The sequence below is a fragment of the Gopherus evgoodei genome, chromosome 4, assembly GCF_007399415.2.
Source record: "Gopherus evgoodei ecotype Sinaloan lineage chromosome 4, rGopEvg1_v1.p, whole genome shotgun sequence".
Taxonomy (NCBI): Eukaryota; Metazoa; Chordata; order Testudines; family Testudinidae; genus Gopherus; species Gopherus evgoodei.
This window is the reverse complement of record NC_044325.1, coordinates 73,599,790-73,617,417: the sequence shown is the minus strand read 5'-3', so window position 1 is coordinate 73,617,417 and position 17,628 is coordinate 73,599,790. Positions and strand designations below refer to the sequence as shown.

General features: G+C 43.4%; 1 protein-coding gene across 1 annotated transcript in view; it reads left to right on the top strand.

Annotated features, from left to right (window-relative positions):
• Positions 1–17,628, top strand: part of GPHN (gephyrin) — a 562,913-nt gene that overhangs the window by 228,342 nt on the left and 316,943 nt on the right. The window contains 1 exon segment of the mRNA XM_030559799.1: positions 8,779–8,836. Within this exon segment, the coding sequence (XP_030415659.1) occupies positions 8,779–8,836 (58 nt within the window).

Here is a 17,628-nt window from a genome sequence, read left to right as displayed (position 1 = left end):
CTATATGAGCTCTGTACCTTTCAACCTTCAGTTGTGTAGTCGGCATGGCCAAAACGATGTGCTATGACAATTCCTGGAAGGTTTAACAGTTACTAGGGGGCCTTTACATGATTGCATAAATTGGATCAGACTGAGTCTGCTTTAATCTCTGCCCCCAGGATTGGGGAAGAGCACAGCTTCCTTTCTTTAGGATACCTTTGCTGCCTAACCCCCTTAAGTCCTGCATTGTATGTGGCTCAGCAAGACTTGAAGATTTGGCTAAGGGAGTTTGCCTCAGGTTGCACAAATCAGTGTTAGAGTTGGAAATAAAGCCTAAGAATGCTGATTCCCAGTCCTCTGATCTGCTTACAATCACACATTCATTCTCCAATAACATTTCAGGTCTTTAATAGTCTGAATCGTTTATAAATACATCAGAAGAGAGAGTTCCCTCTTGGTAAATAGCATGAATGTAATTGTAAAATACGTCTGGAAAAACATGAGCAGAGGGATTTTTGTTGTTTTTTTTAAAAAGGAAAGCACAATTTCACTGATGACATGTAGCTTTCTAATAGCAGTGAAAGCCTTGGCATCATTTCGACAGCATGATCTGCCTGAGAAAAGATTAATGTTAATTAAAATGGCATCTGAGAACTTCTGCAAATGACAGCAGCCAAGCTGTCTGCAGTTATTTTTAGAACACTACATTGCATCAGCGTGACTCATTTATTAAGGTTTAACAGATGAATCAATAGCTTAGCTTCTCATGACACTCCCTAAACATAGAACTGCATATAAAGACATATTTGGTCAGAGCTAAGATTATGAAAGCAAAACAACACTGCCTCAGTCCAAGACCACCTAAGAAGTTTAAAAATGTATATGTATTTCATCGAAGAATAAATGTATTTCTAAATGATATTTGAAAAGGGTGATAATGACAGGGAAAGCCCATCACAATCCTAACTTGCAAACTACACAGAAAATAATTTAGTGTGTACAAAGAGATTCTGACATGTTTTGGCTTATTTTCAGAATATTAGTGTTTTAAAAAATATAAATACACTGCCAGACAGAGGTTGTGCTGGCAGTGACAGCTGAAAGTACTTCAGAGAAATCTTAAAATCATATCTTTCAATTTCGTTCACATCAGATGCACAGATTCTTAGGCTGGCCTGCAGTCTTGGTTTGCTTTTGATGTTCTTCAGACATGCTGTTTTCTTATCACTCCTCTTGACATTTTAATCATCCTCTGTCTGTATGTGTGTGACATTGTGTAGCCCCCATTTTCCCTCCAATTCTCGCATGGTGGGGCTGTCTGTTTGGGGGAAGTTTGTAAGATAGCTAAACGAACACCAATAAAAGTGAATAATTTCTGTTCTGCTTTAACTTCCTGTTCGGAGCACTTATCAGATCAGACTAGGCAGGTTTTTACTATTCTTGTGTGAAGTGCACAGAATTTTAATGATTGGTTCTGCCCATTTCTAGCAAGGTCACTATGGCCACAGAATTGCGTATTGCATTTTGCCCAGTAGTGACTCATACTCTATGTGAAAGTGCACTAGTGATACTGTTTTAATTTTCTGTATATGTAAATTTTACACTAGTGAAAGGTGCCAAGTAGACAGTCCTGGAAACCAAAATTCATTCTTTATTTGTATAACAGATACATTACAGTACAGTAAAAGAGTAAATCCCTCCACTATTCCCCACCCCCTGTATGACTTACTGATAACCTGGAGAGAGTCACCTCTAGAAACGGCAGACTGTGAAAGGCCTTGAAAGTAAATACAAGAAGTTTATGTTCCATGCAGTAGAGAAAGGGGACCCAGTGGAGAGATTGAAATAGAGGGGTTATGGTTATGATTGAAGCAACAGACCAGGAAAATGATCTTTGCAGCAGCATTCTGAATGGAAAAGAGCAGAGCAAGTTTGTATTTGGCACAGTCAGAGGCTTGATCTACACTATGCGTTTAAACCGATTTTAGCAGCATTAAACCGATTTAACGCTGTACCCGTCCACACTACGAGGGCTCTTTAAATCGGTTTCTGTACTCCTCCCCGACGAGAGGAGTAGCGCTAAAATCGGTGTTACCATATCGGATTAGGGTTAGTGTGGCCGCAAGTCGACGGTATTGCCCTCCGGGCGGTATCCCACAGTGCACCACTGTGACTGCTCTGGACAGCAATCTCAACTCGGATGCAGTGGCCAGGTAAACAGGAAAAGCCCCGCGAAATTTTGATTTTCATTTCCTATTTGCCTAGCTTGGAGCTCTGATCAGCACGGGTGGCAATGCAGTCCCAAATCCAAAAAGAGCTCCAGCATGGACCATACGGGAGATACTGAATCTGATCGCTGTATGGGGAAACAAATCTGTTCTATCAAAGCTCCATTACAGAAGACGAAATGCCAAAGCATTTGAAAAAAAAATCTACAGGCTACACAGTGCTGCGTGACAAGCGTAACGGGAAGCCAGAGACTAAAATGGACGCTCATGGAGGGAGGGAGGGGGTACTGAGGACTCCAGCTATCCCACAGTCCCCAGCAGTCTCCGAAAAGTATTTGCATTTTGGCTGAGCTCCCAATGCCTGTAGGTTCAAACACATTGTCTGGCGTGGTTCAGGGAATGGCTCGTCAATTTACCCCCCCACACACGTGAAAGAAAAGGGAAAAAAATTGTTTCTTGACTTCTTTCAATGTCATCCTATGTCTACTGAATGCTGCTGGTAGATGCGATGCTGCAGCAGTGAAGAGCAGTATCCACTCCTCTCCCCTCCCCAGTGGCAGATGGTGCAGTAGGGACTGGTAACTGTCCTTCTTATCAACCTATGAGTGCTCCTGGCTGGCTTCAGGTGAGGCTGGCCAGGGGCGCCTGGGTGAAAATAGGAATGATTCTCAGTCATTCCCAGTAGATGGGGCAGAACGGCTCGTAACTGTCTTCATCATAGCAACTGGGGTCTGAGCTCCATCAGCCCCCTCCCTTTCTTGTGTAAAGAAAAGATTGTGTACTACCTGAACTATCATAGCAGTGGCATGCTGGACTCCTCTCCTCCACACTGCTTAATGTCCTGCCTGGACTGTCATAGCACCAGGAGGCTGCCTCCTCCTCATTTTATCTCACTAAAAAGTCACTGTTTCTTATTCCTGCATTCTTTATAACTTCATGACACAAATGGGGGGGACACTGCCACAGTAGCCCAGGAAGGTTTGGGGAGGAGGGAAGCAACGGGTGGGGTTGCTGCAGAGGCACCCCCTGTGAATGGCATGTAGCTCGTCATTTCTGCAGGATCTGACATGGAGCAGCTGTGCTCTCTGATACACTGCTTCTCTAGTACACTTGCCACATATTCTAGGCAGGACTGACTCTATTTTTAGAAACCATAAAGGAGGGATTGACTCAGGGAGTCATTCCTAGTTTTGCCTTTGCACCCCCAGCCGATCTCAGCCGGGGGCACCCATGATAGCAGCAGACAGTACAGAAGGACAGATAACCATCTGTTATAACCTTAGTCCCAGATCTGGACCTTAGCGTCCAAAATATGGGGGTTAGCATGAAAACCTCCAAGCTTAGCTACCAGCTTGGACCTGGTACTTGCTGCCACCACCCAAAAAATTAGAGTGTTTTCGGGCACTCTGGTCCCCCTGAAAACCCTTCCCTGGGGACCCCAAGACCCAAATCCCTTGAGTCTCACAACAAAGGGAAATAATCCTTTTTCCCTTCTCCCCTCCAGGTGCTCCTGGAGAGATACACAGACACAAGCTCTGTGAATCCAAACAGAGTGTCTCCCCCTCTCCGTTCCCAGTCCTGGAAACAAAAAGGACTTTCCTATTCCCCAGAGGGAATGCAAAATCAGGCTAGCAAATCCAACGCACACCGATTTCCCCTGATTTCTTCCTCCCACCAATTCCCTGGTGAGTACAGACTCAATTTCCCTGAAGTAAAGAAAAACTCCAACAGGTCTTAAAAGAAAGCTTTATATAAAAAGAAAGAAAAAATACATACAAATGGTCTCTCTGTATTAAGGTGACACAACACAGGGTCGATTGCTTAAAAGAATATTGAATAAACAGCCTTATTCAAAAAGAATACAAATCAAAGCACTCCAGCACTTATATTCATGCAAATACCAAAGAAAAGAAACCATATAACTTACTATCTGATCTCTTTGTCCTTACACTTAGAAACAGAAGATTAGAAAACAGAACTACTTCTCCAAAGCTCAGAGAAAGCAGGCAGGCAGAAAACAAAGACTCAGACACAAAATTCCCTCCACCCAAAGTTGAAAAAATCCAGTTTCCTGATTGGTCCTCTGGTCAGGTGCTTCAGGTGAAAGAGACATTAACCCTTAGCTATCTGTTTATGACACCATCATCTCATTGCCAAATTACGCTGGCAGCAGATGGTACAGAACAACTAGTAACCATCTCTGCTATCATGCAAAAGCAAACAAATGGTGCTGTGTAGCGCTGGAGTATCGCCTCTGTCCGCGGCATCCAGTACACATAGGGTGACTGTAAAAAAAAAAAAAAAAAAAAACCTGAATGGGCTCCATGGAGTCTGCCAGGGCAATCCAGGGAAAAAGGGCGCGAAATGATTGACTGCCGTTACTTTCCCGGAGGAAGCAATGACTGACGACATTTTAAAACCATCCGTGACAATGATTTTTGCCCCATCAGCCACTGGGCTCTCAACCCAGAATTCTAAGGGGCAGGGGAGGCTGCGGGAACTATGGGATAGCTACGGAATAGCTACCCACAGTGCAGTGCTCCGGAAATTGACGCTGGCCTCAGACCATGGACGCACACCACCGAATTAATGTGCTTAGTGTGGCCGCGTGCACTCGACTTTATACAATCTGTTTTATAAAACCGGTTTATGTAAAATCGGAATAATCCCGTAGTGTAGACGTACATAGAGAGAAGGCTGTTGCAGTATTCAAGATGTGATAGAGTTTAGCTCTGTGGATGGATAGGATAGGATGATTTAGTTGGGAATGGGTCCTGCTTTGAGCAGGGGGTTGGACTAGATGACCTCCTGAGGTCCCTTCCAACCCTGATATTCTATGATTCTATGAAAGGTCATATCTAAGAAATGTTTTGCAGAAAGAATTGGTAATGTTTAGCTGTAGCAGGGGTCGGCAACCTACGGCAAGCCGATTTTTTTTTCCAGTGTAGACATACTCTATGTCATCTAACTGCTCATAAATTAAATACCATGTTGGTGAAAATGCTTGTGTCCTGTCTATGCCTCAGTATCCACTGTTGCTACCACCAGTGAACGTGCACCAGTGGTGAATTATAGGAATAATTTTTCCTACCATGACATAGCCTACATTTTTTCATAAAGCAGTTTCACTCCACATGCAACAAATCATTTTTAAAGGTGACTTGCTTGTAGAGAGATGTATAGCCAGAACACACAAGCCAAATCTTGTTTGGTTTAAAAAAATGTTTTTATTAAAAAAGCAAATATATAATAAATTAAAGCTCTGTTTCATTATATTTTAACTGCATATATATCTTTCTAGCTGAAAGAAAAAAACATCTCTGCCAAGTAAGAGAGAGAGAATTTAACTGTATAAATATTTGATAATTCTCCACTGCTTTGTCATTACATTTTTTTCTAAATGGGTTTCACTTCTGTAGGACCTAGAAAATAATTAGTTCTGTTCTACAGCTGAGCCAGCAGGGGGAATATTAATTAATTATATTCCTAGAGCTGTACTGTCATTATCAGTGATGGTGCTTCATGGTAGGAACAGAACCAGGGTAGCATGTCCTTGGGGGAGAATATCAGTGCCTGTAAAATAGAGACCTAATCCTGCAAATGCATACCACCAGCCTCAGTACTTATTATTGTGCGTTTTAGTCCCATTGCTTCAACAGGAGCAGCAAATGACAGTAAGATCTTGCAGTATACATTCTTCAAATACACATCCTTTACAAAGGCTACTCGAGGGGCTTTGGGTAGGGAAAGCCATAGACTACATACAGTTGGCCAGCTGTTTACCAAAGAAACTTCTAATTTATTTGGAAACTAAAACTATAACTGGCTCGCTCTCCCCTTGTACCAGTACCTTCTACTTAGGCATGATGTTTCTCAACTTTTTTAAAAAGTATCTTTTATACAGAGTGATATTTTTAATAGAAGCTTTGATTAAGAAACACAAAAGTTAAAACCAACATATCAATCTTTCCAGACAACTTTCTTTTTTTAAAAAAATGGCAATGCATGATATGGTGGGAAAGAATTTGGATAGGCAAATTATGCCAGAGAAATGGGCTTTGATCTGGAAATGAGGACCATCAACCTTAGTTTGTAGTATAATAAAATAAAATTTCTTTAACATATTTTTTTCAGTGGTGCCTCATACCAGTCCAGTTAAAAAATAGAGACTGAATGAGGATAAATACTGGAGAAATTGTTGTGAAAAAAAGATTGTATGTATATGCGGTGGACATGTTGTTTTAAAAAAAACAACAAAGCCACAACATTTATGTACCCAGCAAAATAAAGGACAAATAGATACTCAGGTCTTTGGTTACCATTTATTCAATACTCAAAATATCTTCTCCTGAAAAACAGCAGACCTGTGCAATTTTGTTGAATATTAACATTTGATAGATACCCCTGGTTTGAGAAATATGAGTAGAGTCAATAGTTTCATTCCATTTAATAAAATAACCAAAAACAACATTCCCAGGTGATGTAAAGAGGGTCATTCTGTAATATTGGAAGGCCCTGCTAAATAGAGAAATGTTATGATTATTTTACTGTATGATATTTCTCTAAACAAAATGATAAGTTCAGTGTTGTAATTACTAATTTTTTCATTTTTAATATTTACATGTAGATCTATTAAAGCTTCCCAAATAAGTAGTTATAAAAGAAATCACAGAATCATTAAGGAGATGAAATTTAATTTCCAATTTTCTAAGTGGAGATTTCAAACTTTGGAGGATTTTTAAAAATGTGAACTATTAAAAAAAACATAACTACATGACCATGGCGTTTAAATTAAATGAATTGCTATAACTCCTTTACTGCCAAATTGTATGCTAGGAATGTGGAGCAAAATGAATCTCTACCGCCGCCTCACATATTTGGTAATGTACATCAACACGGAAGTGCCATCACAAAACAATGCTACCTTAGGAGTGTATGGCTGAGGGGCTTTTTTGTGGCATGTTCAATATTTGTTTGCTTTTTCAAATCTAGCTCAGAGTTGTAGCAGCCAGAAGTTTTTACCTTCTGTAGGCTTTACAATCCAGTAGTTCTTGATGGTCTATGAGGAATGAGTTGTTCTGTTTGTCTCTTTCTTCACAATTATCTCTAGACTTTCTTCCATGTTGGTCCCTGTATATGAAATGCCTTTCCTGGGTTGGTCCATAAAGCCGCTACCCTCTCTCTTCATATGGGATACCAGCCAAAGTCCATTGAAGTCAGTGGTTGTCTTTCCAACTTCAGAGGGCTTTGAATCAGGCTCTTCAATACCTCCTGAAGATCCATGTCTTCCACAATACCTATAAGAAACTTACTAATTAGTAAGGCTCCGTGTTTGTCATGGAGGTTACGGAAGTCATGGATTCCATGACTTTCCGTGACTTCTGCAGCGGCCGGTGTGCCTGGCCCAGGGGCTGTCTGAGTAGTCACACCGGCTGCTGCTGGAGCAGTCTCGAGCCCCCCCAGCAGCAGGAGTTTCAGTGTGGGGAGTCTCAGGACTGGGGATTGGGGTAATGCTTACCTGTGGGAGGCTTCCTGGATGGACGACAGGAACTCCCTTCCCTCAGCTCCTAGCTCCGTGTGCTGCCTCAGCCCACAGACATTGCACCTGCCGCTCCCATTGGCCGTGGTTCCCAGCAAATGGGAGCTGCAGAATTGGGGTTTGGGGCAGAGCAGAGGCAACACACAGAGCTTGGGGCCGGAGGTTGCCACTTCCCAGGAGCCAGGTAGGGAACCAGCCCCACCAAACTCCCCTTCCACTCCCCAAGAACCCGTGGTGCCCCTTCGGTTGCCCTCCCCACACTGAGCACCCGTGGCGCATCCTCCACCCTGAGCACCTGCAGCGCACCCCACCCCAAGCACCTGCAGCCCCCTCTGGTCTGCACCCCCTCCCCCCCGAGCTGTCTCCCCTCCTCCCAAGTTTTAGTCAGGGATATATAGTAATAGTACCGTATATAGTATATATGGACAGGTCACAGGCAGTGAATTTTTGTTTACTGCCCATGACCTGTCCATGACTTTTGCTAAAAATATCTGTGACTAAAACATAGCCTTAGATCTTTTACTTGTCCATTCTGTTTAGCTATTTTTACATCCCCAAAATCTGCTCCATCGTGTTGTGCCGCTTCCCTTTGCTGAACAACTGCATGTTCCTGTTGATATCTCCTAGGTCCTCCTTCCCTACTAGCTTGTTACCCCCGTTTTTAGGTCTGGTTTGAAATTAGTTTGCCAACTCCCCAGGGTGTATTATATTTTATTATTTTATAATTTAAAAAAAATTGTAGAATCTGGTAATAAATGACAGTTGAAGTAAAAGAATAAAGCCCTAATGATGGTAATTCCTGCTTGGTTGACCAATCTTACCTCTAAGGCTGGCCAAGCACACCTTATTTCTGATGCTCATTTTAACTACTTAAAGGTTTTTATTTGGTTAATGAAAGAAACGTTTTCTGAACTGCTCAAATACCAAGTTAACATTCAGAACTAATATACTGAGAAATAACAGTGACAACATGAAGAACATTCCATGCTTTGTGATACTGGTTATGAGAATATTTTCTTCTCCCAATTTCAGGTTGGGTGGGACTATATCTGCATACAAGATAGTGCCAGATGAAATTGAAGAAATCAAGGTACAGTATTACTATTGTCTTTCAACACTGGAAGTGTTTTGCTGGGGAGAATTCCTAAGGTGTTACATGAAAAAGCCCTCCTCCCTGCTTTTGTGCGTTGGAATGCACAGTGTGTGTATGGCCTTCTCTTAATACCCTACCTGATAAATACTGGAAATGGTAAAAAATAATTTTAAATATTGAATAGATGACCTGACTGCCATTTGGAGCAGTCTCTAAAATTAAAAACAGCATGAAAATAAAAATGCATTTTTGTCCTTTTTATACATTAAGTCCTTTTTTGTCACTGAGCATGACAGATTATATTTGCTATTTGCTATATTCATCTAGCTATATTGCCACAGGGCAAAATCAACCTGACGAAATCTAAAAAACTCAGTAAGGTTTTTCCCTTCTAATTTCTGACTTGATACCTTTATTTAAACTGATTGGGGTATTTTATAGTACAACAATTTTAATCAGGCTTTATAGTTCGTGGCCAGGATTTTAAAGTATGACTGCCTAAAGTTAGGTTCTGAAATCCATATTTAGACGCCTTAATAGAACTGACCTGGTTTTGAAAGGTGCTAAGCACCTTCAGCTCTCATTGACTTTAGCAGGATGTGTTGATGCTTAGCAATAGCACCTATATAATTCACGCCATTTATGTTTACAGATTCCGGAGCCTAACTTTAGACATCTGACTTTGAAAATGTTGGCCTAATTTTTTTAACATTTTAGAAATATGTAGGCTTGGAAGGATTAGATTTTTATCAGTAAATTCGGTAAGCATTGATTTCACTGTACACTCCCAAACCAAAGAAAAATATTTCCATTGATAATCAAAATTTACAGATTGGAAAGGTGAGAAAAATGCAGCTTGAGAACTTATTAGAGTTTGATTTAAGGATATTTATTTTGTATATTTTGACATGCGATGTTGACAGTTTCTCTTTTAATGGCTATGAAGCTTTAATTTTGAATCTTGACATCCACTGCCATTAAATAATTAAAATAAACGATCACCCCCACCCCTTCCCACAAGACCTATTGTCAAAATGGAGAGGGCTGCGCTGTAGTATAGCTATCCTCAATGCGCTGCTCTCAGTGGTGATGGAAGTGCTACAAATGTAAACACACTCTGATGCCTGTGGAAGTGAGTACATAAATCAGCGCTTTTCTTTCACCGGTTCACTATCAGCATTGAAACTGATAGCCTGAGTGTTCTTGCAGTAAAGAGAGGAAGTTTATTCTCTCTGAAGTCCTCCTATAAAAGGAGACAGAGAACAGAGGGTAATAGGAGAAGAGAACAGGAGAAAGATAAGAGGATGAACAGAAAAAAAGAAATGATTAAACATATAAAGAGTTGTGATGGTTTTCCGAGTACTTGGGTCTGTGACATCCCTTGCTATCCCTGCTTGAGGGATAACTGGGTGTAGACTCCCTAAAACCACCAGCTTTTCAGCCACTTAAGCACTCTCTTGTGGGCTATACCAGCCCTTTCTTTGCCTTGCAGGTTAACAAGAGGTGGACTCAGTCCCCAAGTCCCCTCAAATCAGTCCCCTGTGATTTCCAACCTCTGACACTGAATACTCACAGAAATCCTAAAAGCAGTGTAACTCCATTTTACCATATTTACCTTAAATCACTCCTCCTGTATAACACACAACAATTGTAAAGAAATAAAAGGAAAGTTTATTTAAGAAAGAGTATCGATTCCACTAGAAACAAGAGAGAGTGATGGAAACAAGTGGTTACAATACAAAACAAAATAAGAACACATGAACTAGGGCCACACTTATGAATGTTTACCTTTCCTACATAATAAAGTAGCTTCCTCCCAAAAGTTCAGAGCTGGCTGACTTCAGAGAAACCAGGCTCCAATCTTTCATGAAAAAACACCCCTGCTCAATAGGCTGTCTATCAGTGAACAGATCCAGAGTGCCTCTCTCTGCTCTGTTATGCTGAAATAGTCCTTTGTCTTTATTCATAGATTGGGTGATCCCTTGTCTGCTCTAAAGTTCCTTTTTTTTATCTCCAAGTGGTTTTGATTGTTTGCAGGTGTTTTGATGGTTTTCCATTGACTGTTCTGGGATGGGGGAAGGATGGGCAATTGAATAATAATCAGATTGCCCTTTACTAGCTTTATAGAGTGATCCCTGCTCCCTGATGGGCAAAAGAAGCGGGTTTTCTCAGTAACAATACTAATTATGAAAAATGAAGAAGAAATTGGGGACAAAACTTACAGAAGGTGTGCCTCAAGCTTGAAAACTTCTCCAGGTTTTCCAGTATAAGTGTTAGGTTGACCTCTTACACAGCTCAAAGTAGTTTGTGGGGAAAATACCAATCCTTTGACTATCAGATATAGTAAACAGTGACCTCCACTATGTCACTGACTTCATGGAGGAAGAGAAGCCATCTCAGCCTTGATTATCCTCAATGCTGAAAAGTATTTTTATGAAATTAGTAATAATATATGTTCCTAGAAGCGTTAATATGGTAGAAGTGTAAAAGAATTCACAAAGTGTGTATGTATGAAGTTTGTGCTCACTGTGTACCCATGTGTGCTTATAGTTTGTGTATTTTGTGCCTGACCTTGAGTGTTTACAGTGCATTTATGCTGCATATCCTCTTGTGTGGGGGTGTATGTGAATGGCCATCTAGTGTGTGCATATACTTTATGTGTGTACAGTGTGTATGTTATATGCTATATACCAGAGGTTCTCAAACAGAGGGGTCGGGATCCCTCGGGGTCGCAAGGCAATTGCGTGGGGAGTCACGAACTGTCAGCCTCCACCAAAAACCCCGCTTTGCCTGCAGCATTTATAATGGTGTTAAATATATAAAAAGACGTTTTTAATTTATAAAGGGGGTCGCACTCAGAGGCTTTCTATGTGAAAGGGGTCACCAATAGAAAAGTTTGAGAATCACTGCTGTATACCCATCTCTCTTAGTGTGTATAATTTGAGTTCCCATGTACTGTGTGTGTCTGCATTAGAGTGGCACTCGGGGGTGGAGAGGGGGTTGCGAGGGCTATAGCCACCCCAAAATTTGCCTTGGTCCCCCTGTAGTCACCCCATAGCAGCTGCCACTCTCCAGCCACCCAGCTCTGAAGGTGGAATGGAAAGAGTGGCAGCTGCTGGCCAGGTGCCCAGCTCCAGCAGCAACAGAGAAGTAAGCCTAGGCAGGGGGGGCAAGGGTGCTAGCCCCTGTTCTGTGTTCCTGCCTGCTGAGGCGTGCCACCCAGTGCAGGTGGTGGGTCTGGGGATCCCCACAGTGGCTCAGACTAACCCACTCTAGCCCAGGCTCCTGTCTGCCTCCCCCTCCCCCCCCGCCCCTGTGGTCACTGCTCCCCGAAGGCTCTGCTGGCCCTGGAGCCCGGTCCTCTGCCTGGGCAGCTCTTACCTGGCCCCGTCTTCCAGCGTCCGACAGGGCCAGGGGCTGAACCTTGGGGGGAAAAGAGGAGCAGAGGCAGGACCACAGGGGAGAGGGCTAAGGCCCACCTCAGCCCCCCACCAGGATGAGGCTGGTTCCACCCCTGGCTTGCATACATATTTGTGCTTCCTTCTGTGAGTGTGTATGTATGGGGGGCCTGGGGAAACCTGGTGGCCCCACGAGGTCTGGGGCAGCCACGTGGCAGAAGTCTGGGGTGGGCAGCGAGCCGGCTGGCCCCACACAGAGGAATGCCAGGGTCGGGATCCAGGCTGCTGCTGCCCTGCCACCCAGCCCCTGCGGCCCACAATGTGTAATAAGTTGAGAACCACTGATCTAAAGGATGGAAAAAAAAATCTGAAAGCAGACAATAATCTCATTTTACCCTTGTTCAAGATGGGGAAAAATCATCAGATTTCTCCTACCAGCAACACTACAACATATCAGCTATTCTGTCAGAGGAGCGGAGGAAAAACAGATCTCAAAAGAAATACACAGAGCTCTAATATCTAGGAGAAAAAGAAACAGATGTCATAGGGAGTGATTCTTCCTTCAGTCATCCTATTATGGTTCTCCACCAACTTGTTTCTTAATGCATGCAGTGCTCAGCAAAAGAGGAAAAAATACCCAGAAGACCTAGACAGCAGTCTTTTGACTCCTTCCAATGTATATTATCACTAGGAGAGGAGACCAAAGTCAATCTTCTTGCTCCACAGTATTTTGAATAGTAATAACTGGACCTTCCCCCAGACAACCCTCCTAAGAAGGAGTCATGTGAGGAAGAGTACAGGAAAGTTAAGAAGACTAAATGGAAATATTTTCCTTCACAGTCGAAGCTGAAACTGTGTTTCCCTTTCTGTGAAGCACTTGAGAATGTTATCAGGGTGGAATGAGAGAGGTATAAGGAGATATATAGATATCTATATAGATATAAGGAAACTGGCCAAAAACTGTCTTTGAATGATTGCAGCAAAGAATCCTGTGGCACCTTATAGACTAACAGACGTTTTGGAGCATGAGCTTTCGTGGGTGAATACCCACTTCTTCAGATGCATGTGGTGGAAATTTCCAGGGGCAGGTATATATATGCTAGCAAGCAAGCTAGAGATAACGAGGTCAGTTCAATCAGGGAGGATGAGGCCCTGTTCTAGCAGTTGAGGTGTGAAAACCAAGAGAGGAGAAACTGGTTCTGTAGTTGGCAAGCTGTTCACAGTCTTTCTTCAATCCTGAGCTGATGGTGTCAAATTTGCAGATGAACTGAAGCTCAGCAGTTTCTCTTTGAAGTCTGGTCCTGAAGTTTTTTTGCTGCAGGATGGCCACCTTAAGGTCTGCAATAGTGTGGCCAGGGAGGTTGAAGTGCTCTCCTACAGGTTTTTGTATATTGCCATTCCTAATGTCTGATTTGTGTCCATTTATCCTTTTCCGTAGAGATTGTCCAGTTTGGCCAATGTACATAGCAGAGGGGCATTGCTGGCATATGATGGCGTATATTACATTGGTGGATGTGCAGGTGAATGAACCAGTGATGGTGTGGCTGATTTGGTTAGGTCCTGTGATGGTGTCACTGGTGTAGATATGTGGGCAGAGTTGGCATCGAGGTTTGTTGCATGGATTGGTTCCTAAGCTGGAGTTGTTATGGTGCGGTGTGCAGTTACTGGTGAGAATATGTTTCAGGTTGGCAGGTTGTCTATGGGCAAGGACTGGCCTGCCACCCAAGACCTGTGAAAGTGTGGGATCATTGTTCAGGATGGGTTGTAGATCCTTGATGATGCGTTGGAGGGGTTTTAGCTGGGGGCTGTATGTGATGGCCAGTGGAGTCCTGTTGGTTTCTTTCTTGGGTTTGTCTTGCAGTAGGAGGCTTCTGGGTACACGTCTGGCTCTGTTGATCTGTTTCCTTATTTCCTCGTGCGGGTATTGTAGTTTTGAGAATGCTTGGTTGAGATTTTGTAGGTGTTGGTCTCTGTCTGAGGGGTTAGAGCAGATGCGGTTGTACCTCAGTGCTTGGCTGTAGACAATGGATCGTGTGATGTGTCCGGGATGGAAGCTGGAGGCATGAAGGTAGGCATAGCGGTTGGTAAGTTTTCGATATAGGGTGGTGTTAATGTGACCATCACTTATTTGCACCGTGGTGTCAAGAAAGTGGACCTCCCGTGTAGATTGGTCCAGGCTGAGGTTGATGGTGGGGTGGAAGCTGTTGAAATCGTGGTGGAATTTTTCCAGAGTCTCCTTCCCATGGATCCAGATGATGAAGATGTCATCAATGTAGCGTAGATAGAGAAGGGGCGTGAGTGGACGAGAGCTGAGGAAGCGTTGTTCCAGGTCAGCCATAAAGATATTGGCATATTGTGGGGCCATGCGGGTGCCCATAGCAGTGCCACTGACCTGGAGATATATATTGTCATCAAATTTGAAATAGTTGTGTGTAAGTATAAAGGCACAGAGCTCAGCAGCCAGTTGTGCTGTGGCCTCGTCAGGGATAGTGTTCCTGACAGCTTGTATTCCATCTGTGTGTGGGATGTTTGTGTAGAGAGCCTCTACATCCATGGTGGCTAGGATGGTGTTTTCTGGGAGGTGACCAATGCATTGTAGTTTCCTCAGGAAATCAGTGGTGTCACGGAGATAGCTGGGAGTGCTGGTGGCATAGGGTCTGAGTAGAGAGTTCATATATCCAGACAGTCCTTCAGTGAGAGTGCCAATGCCCGAGATGATGGGGTGTCCAGGATTTCCGGGTTTGTGGATCTTGGGTAGTAGATAGAATAACCCTGGTCGGGGCTCTAGGGGTATGTTGATTTCTTCTGGTGTTAGTGTAGGAAGTGTCCTGAGTAGATGCTGTAGTTTCTTAGTGTATTCCTCAGTGGGATCTGAGGGAAGTAGCCTGTAGAATTTGGTATTGGAGAGTTGTCTGGCGGCCTCCTTTTGGTAGTCAGACCTGTTCATGATGACAACGGCACCTCCTTTATCAGCCTCTTTGATGATAATGTCAGGGTGGTTTCTGAGGCTGTGGATGGCATTGCGTTCTGCACGACTTAGGTTGTGAGGCAAGCGATGTTGTTGTTCCACGATTTCTGCCTGTGCACGCCGGCGGAAGCATTCAATGTATAGGTCCAGACTGTCATTTCGACCCTCAGGAGGAGTCCATGTGGAGTTCTTCTTCTTGTGCTGTTGGTGGGAGGGCACCTGTGTATCAGTGCACTGTTCAGTGTTGTCCTGGAAGTATTCTTTGAGTCGGAGACGGCGAAAGTAGGCTTCCAGATCGCCACAGAACTGTATCATTTTGGTGGGGATGGCAGGGCAGAAAGAGAGTCCCCGAGATAGGACAGACTTTTCTTCTGGGCTGAGTGTGTAGTTGGATAGATTGACGATATTGCTGGTTGGGTTAGGGGTACCACGGTTGTGGCCCCATGTGGCAGGTAGGAGTTTAGACAGCTTACAGTCCTTTTTCCTTTGTAGAGAGGTGAAGTGAGTAATGTAGATCTCCTGTCTTATTCTAGTGAAGTCCGTTTGTATAGAAGTTTGGTTATTAATGAGAGTCTCCAGGTTGGAGAGCTCTTTTTTGATGTTTTCCTGTTTGCTGTATAGGATGCTGATCCGGTGGTTCCTCAGTTTTTTTGATAGAGTATAGCATAATCTCTCACTGTGGTCTGTGTAGTATGTAGATAGCAGTGGATTTTTTACCTTTAGTAACATGGCTACCTCTCTGATATTTGAATGATTGCGTATGTGTATTCCATTCTTAGTGTCTGTGTCCATAACACAGCTGTCAGAAATTATTTCCCTCAGAGATACTTCGTGGTTGTCTTGACCTCCCTCTGCTGCTCCACACCATGGCACACCAAAGGACAGCATAACCCCTAGTCACTACCAGGGATGGTCATTTGGAACCGTTCAACACAAGAACAGCTTTTTCTTTCAGCTTTTGTATAATATTGTATCTAATCATAATAGAGCTAGTTTAGTAGTTAAATTAGTAAATTTTAGTTATATTTTAAAAAAATTGGATTTGTTGTTTTCCCCCTTTTGGGGAGTGTCTGCTGACAGCACGAAGGTATGCGCCAGTCACTGGGCTTGAAACAGTGTGCTTCTTGTTCAGGGCCTATGCCCATAGGCGCTGACTTTTATTTTTCCCGGTGGGTGCTCCACCCTATTCCGTCCCAAGGCCCCGCCCTATTCTGCCCTCTTCTCCGAGATCCCATGCCAGTTGCCGAACAGCTGGACAGTGGCCCAGCTGAACAGCTGTGACTGGTGGGTGTTGACCACCCCCACTATTTTTTTTCATGAGTGCTTGAGAGCTGGAGCACCCCCTGAGTTGGTGCCTATGCCTGATTCTCTCCTCACTTGTAGCAGTGTAAATCAGGAGCAACCCCAATGAAATCAGTGTAGTTACACTGGTATAAAATTAATGAACCACAGGTGGTTCATCAGCCCGTGATGCAGTCTAATGAGTGATGTTGTTTTTCACCAGCAGATATAAACCCAATCTGACAAGCCAGAGAAGGCATATCAGACTGGCAGTGCCAGCAGGAATCTGAAGTACGCTTCTTGAGTTGAAGAGGGTACTAAGCAGAGGTGAATCTAGCTGGCATAACTATACTGGCAAAGGCGCTGTAGTGTAAAGAAGACCTGCATTAACCATGTTTTTGAGCAGTTAATTTCCCTTGTTTCTTAAGAAAGAGGTGTCAGTGAGGGGGCATGATTGGAAGGCACCTGTGGGAGGGGAATGATCTGCCACATTAGCTACCAGCTCTGCCTTCCTCCAGGCCCCGCCATGCCCCTAGTAGGGCTGGAAAGGCCCTGGGAAGAAAGGAGGATGGTAACTGATAGGCTCTGAGGAGCACATCTACCAGTTGGAGGCAGCAAGAGGAATAGCAGGGAGCCCCAGACTTTGTATCTACTCCAGGGTGCTAGTGTAAAGGAAGGGGCTCTGCACAACGCTCTGATCCAAAGATCTGACTCAGAGAGAATTGTGTTTACAACATATATCAATCTGGCTGGAGAACCTGTACAGAAGGGAGCTCAGGTTCAAGGGATTTGGTCAAATTAGAAAGCAGACAGTATAAATCATTAGTATGGCCCTCAGGGAGCTGACTGCATCAATGCACTACAGGAATATGTTGGTGATGATTGATAATACTGCAGTCACAGCCTACATTATTGGTCAGAAAAGAACCAGGTCACTGACACAACAGTGGGATTCCAGCCTTCCGCTCTCTTGGTCAGAGAACAAGATGTCATCCCTGCATGTTCACAATGTTAATGGAAAGTTGTAAGTCTAAGCACACAAAGTAAGCAGTCAATAAATCAGGCAAGTTGGGCCTATGTGTTTGAGGTTTTTGATTTGCTGTTGAAATCTCAGGGTAGACCATACCTAATCTGTTAATTTT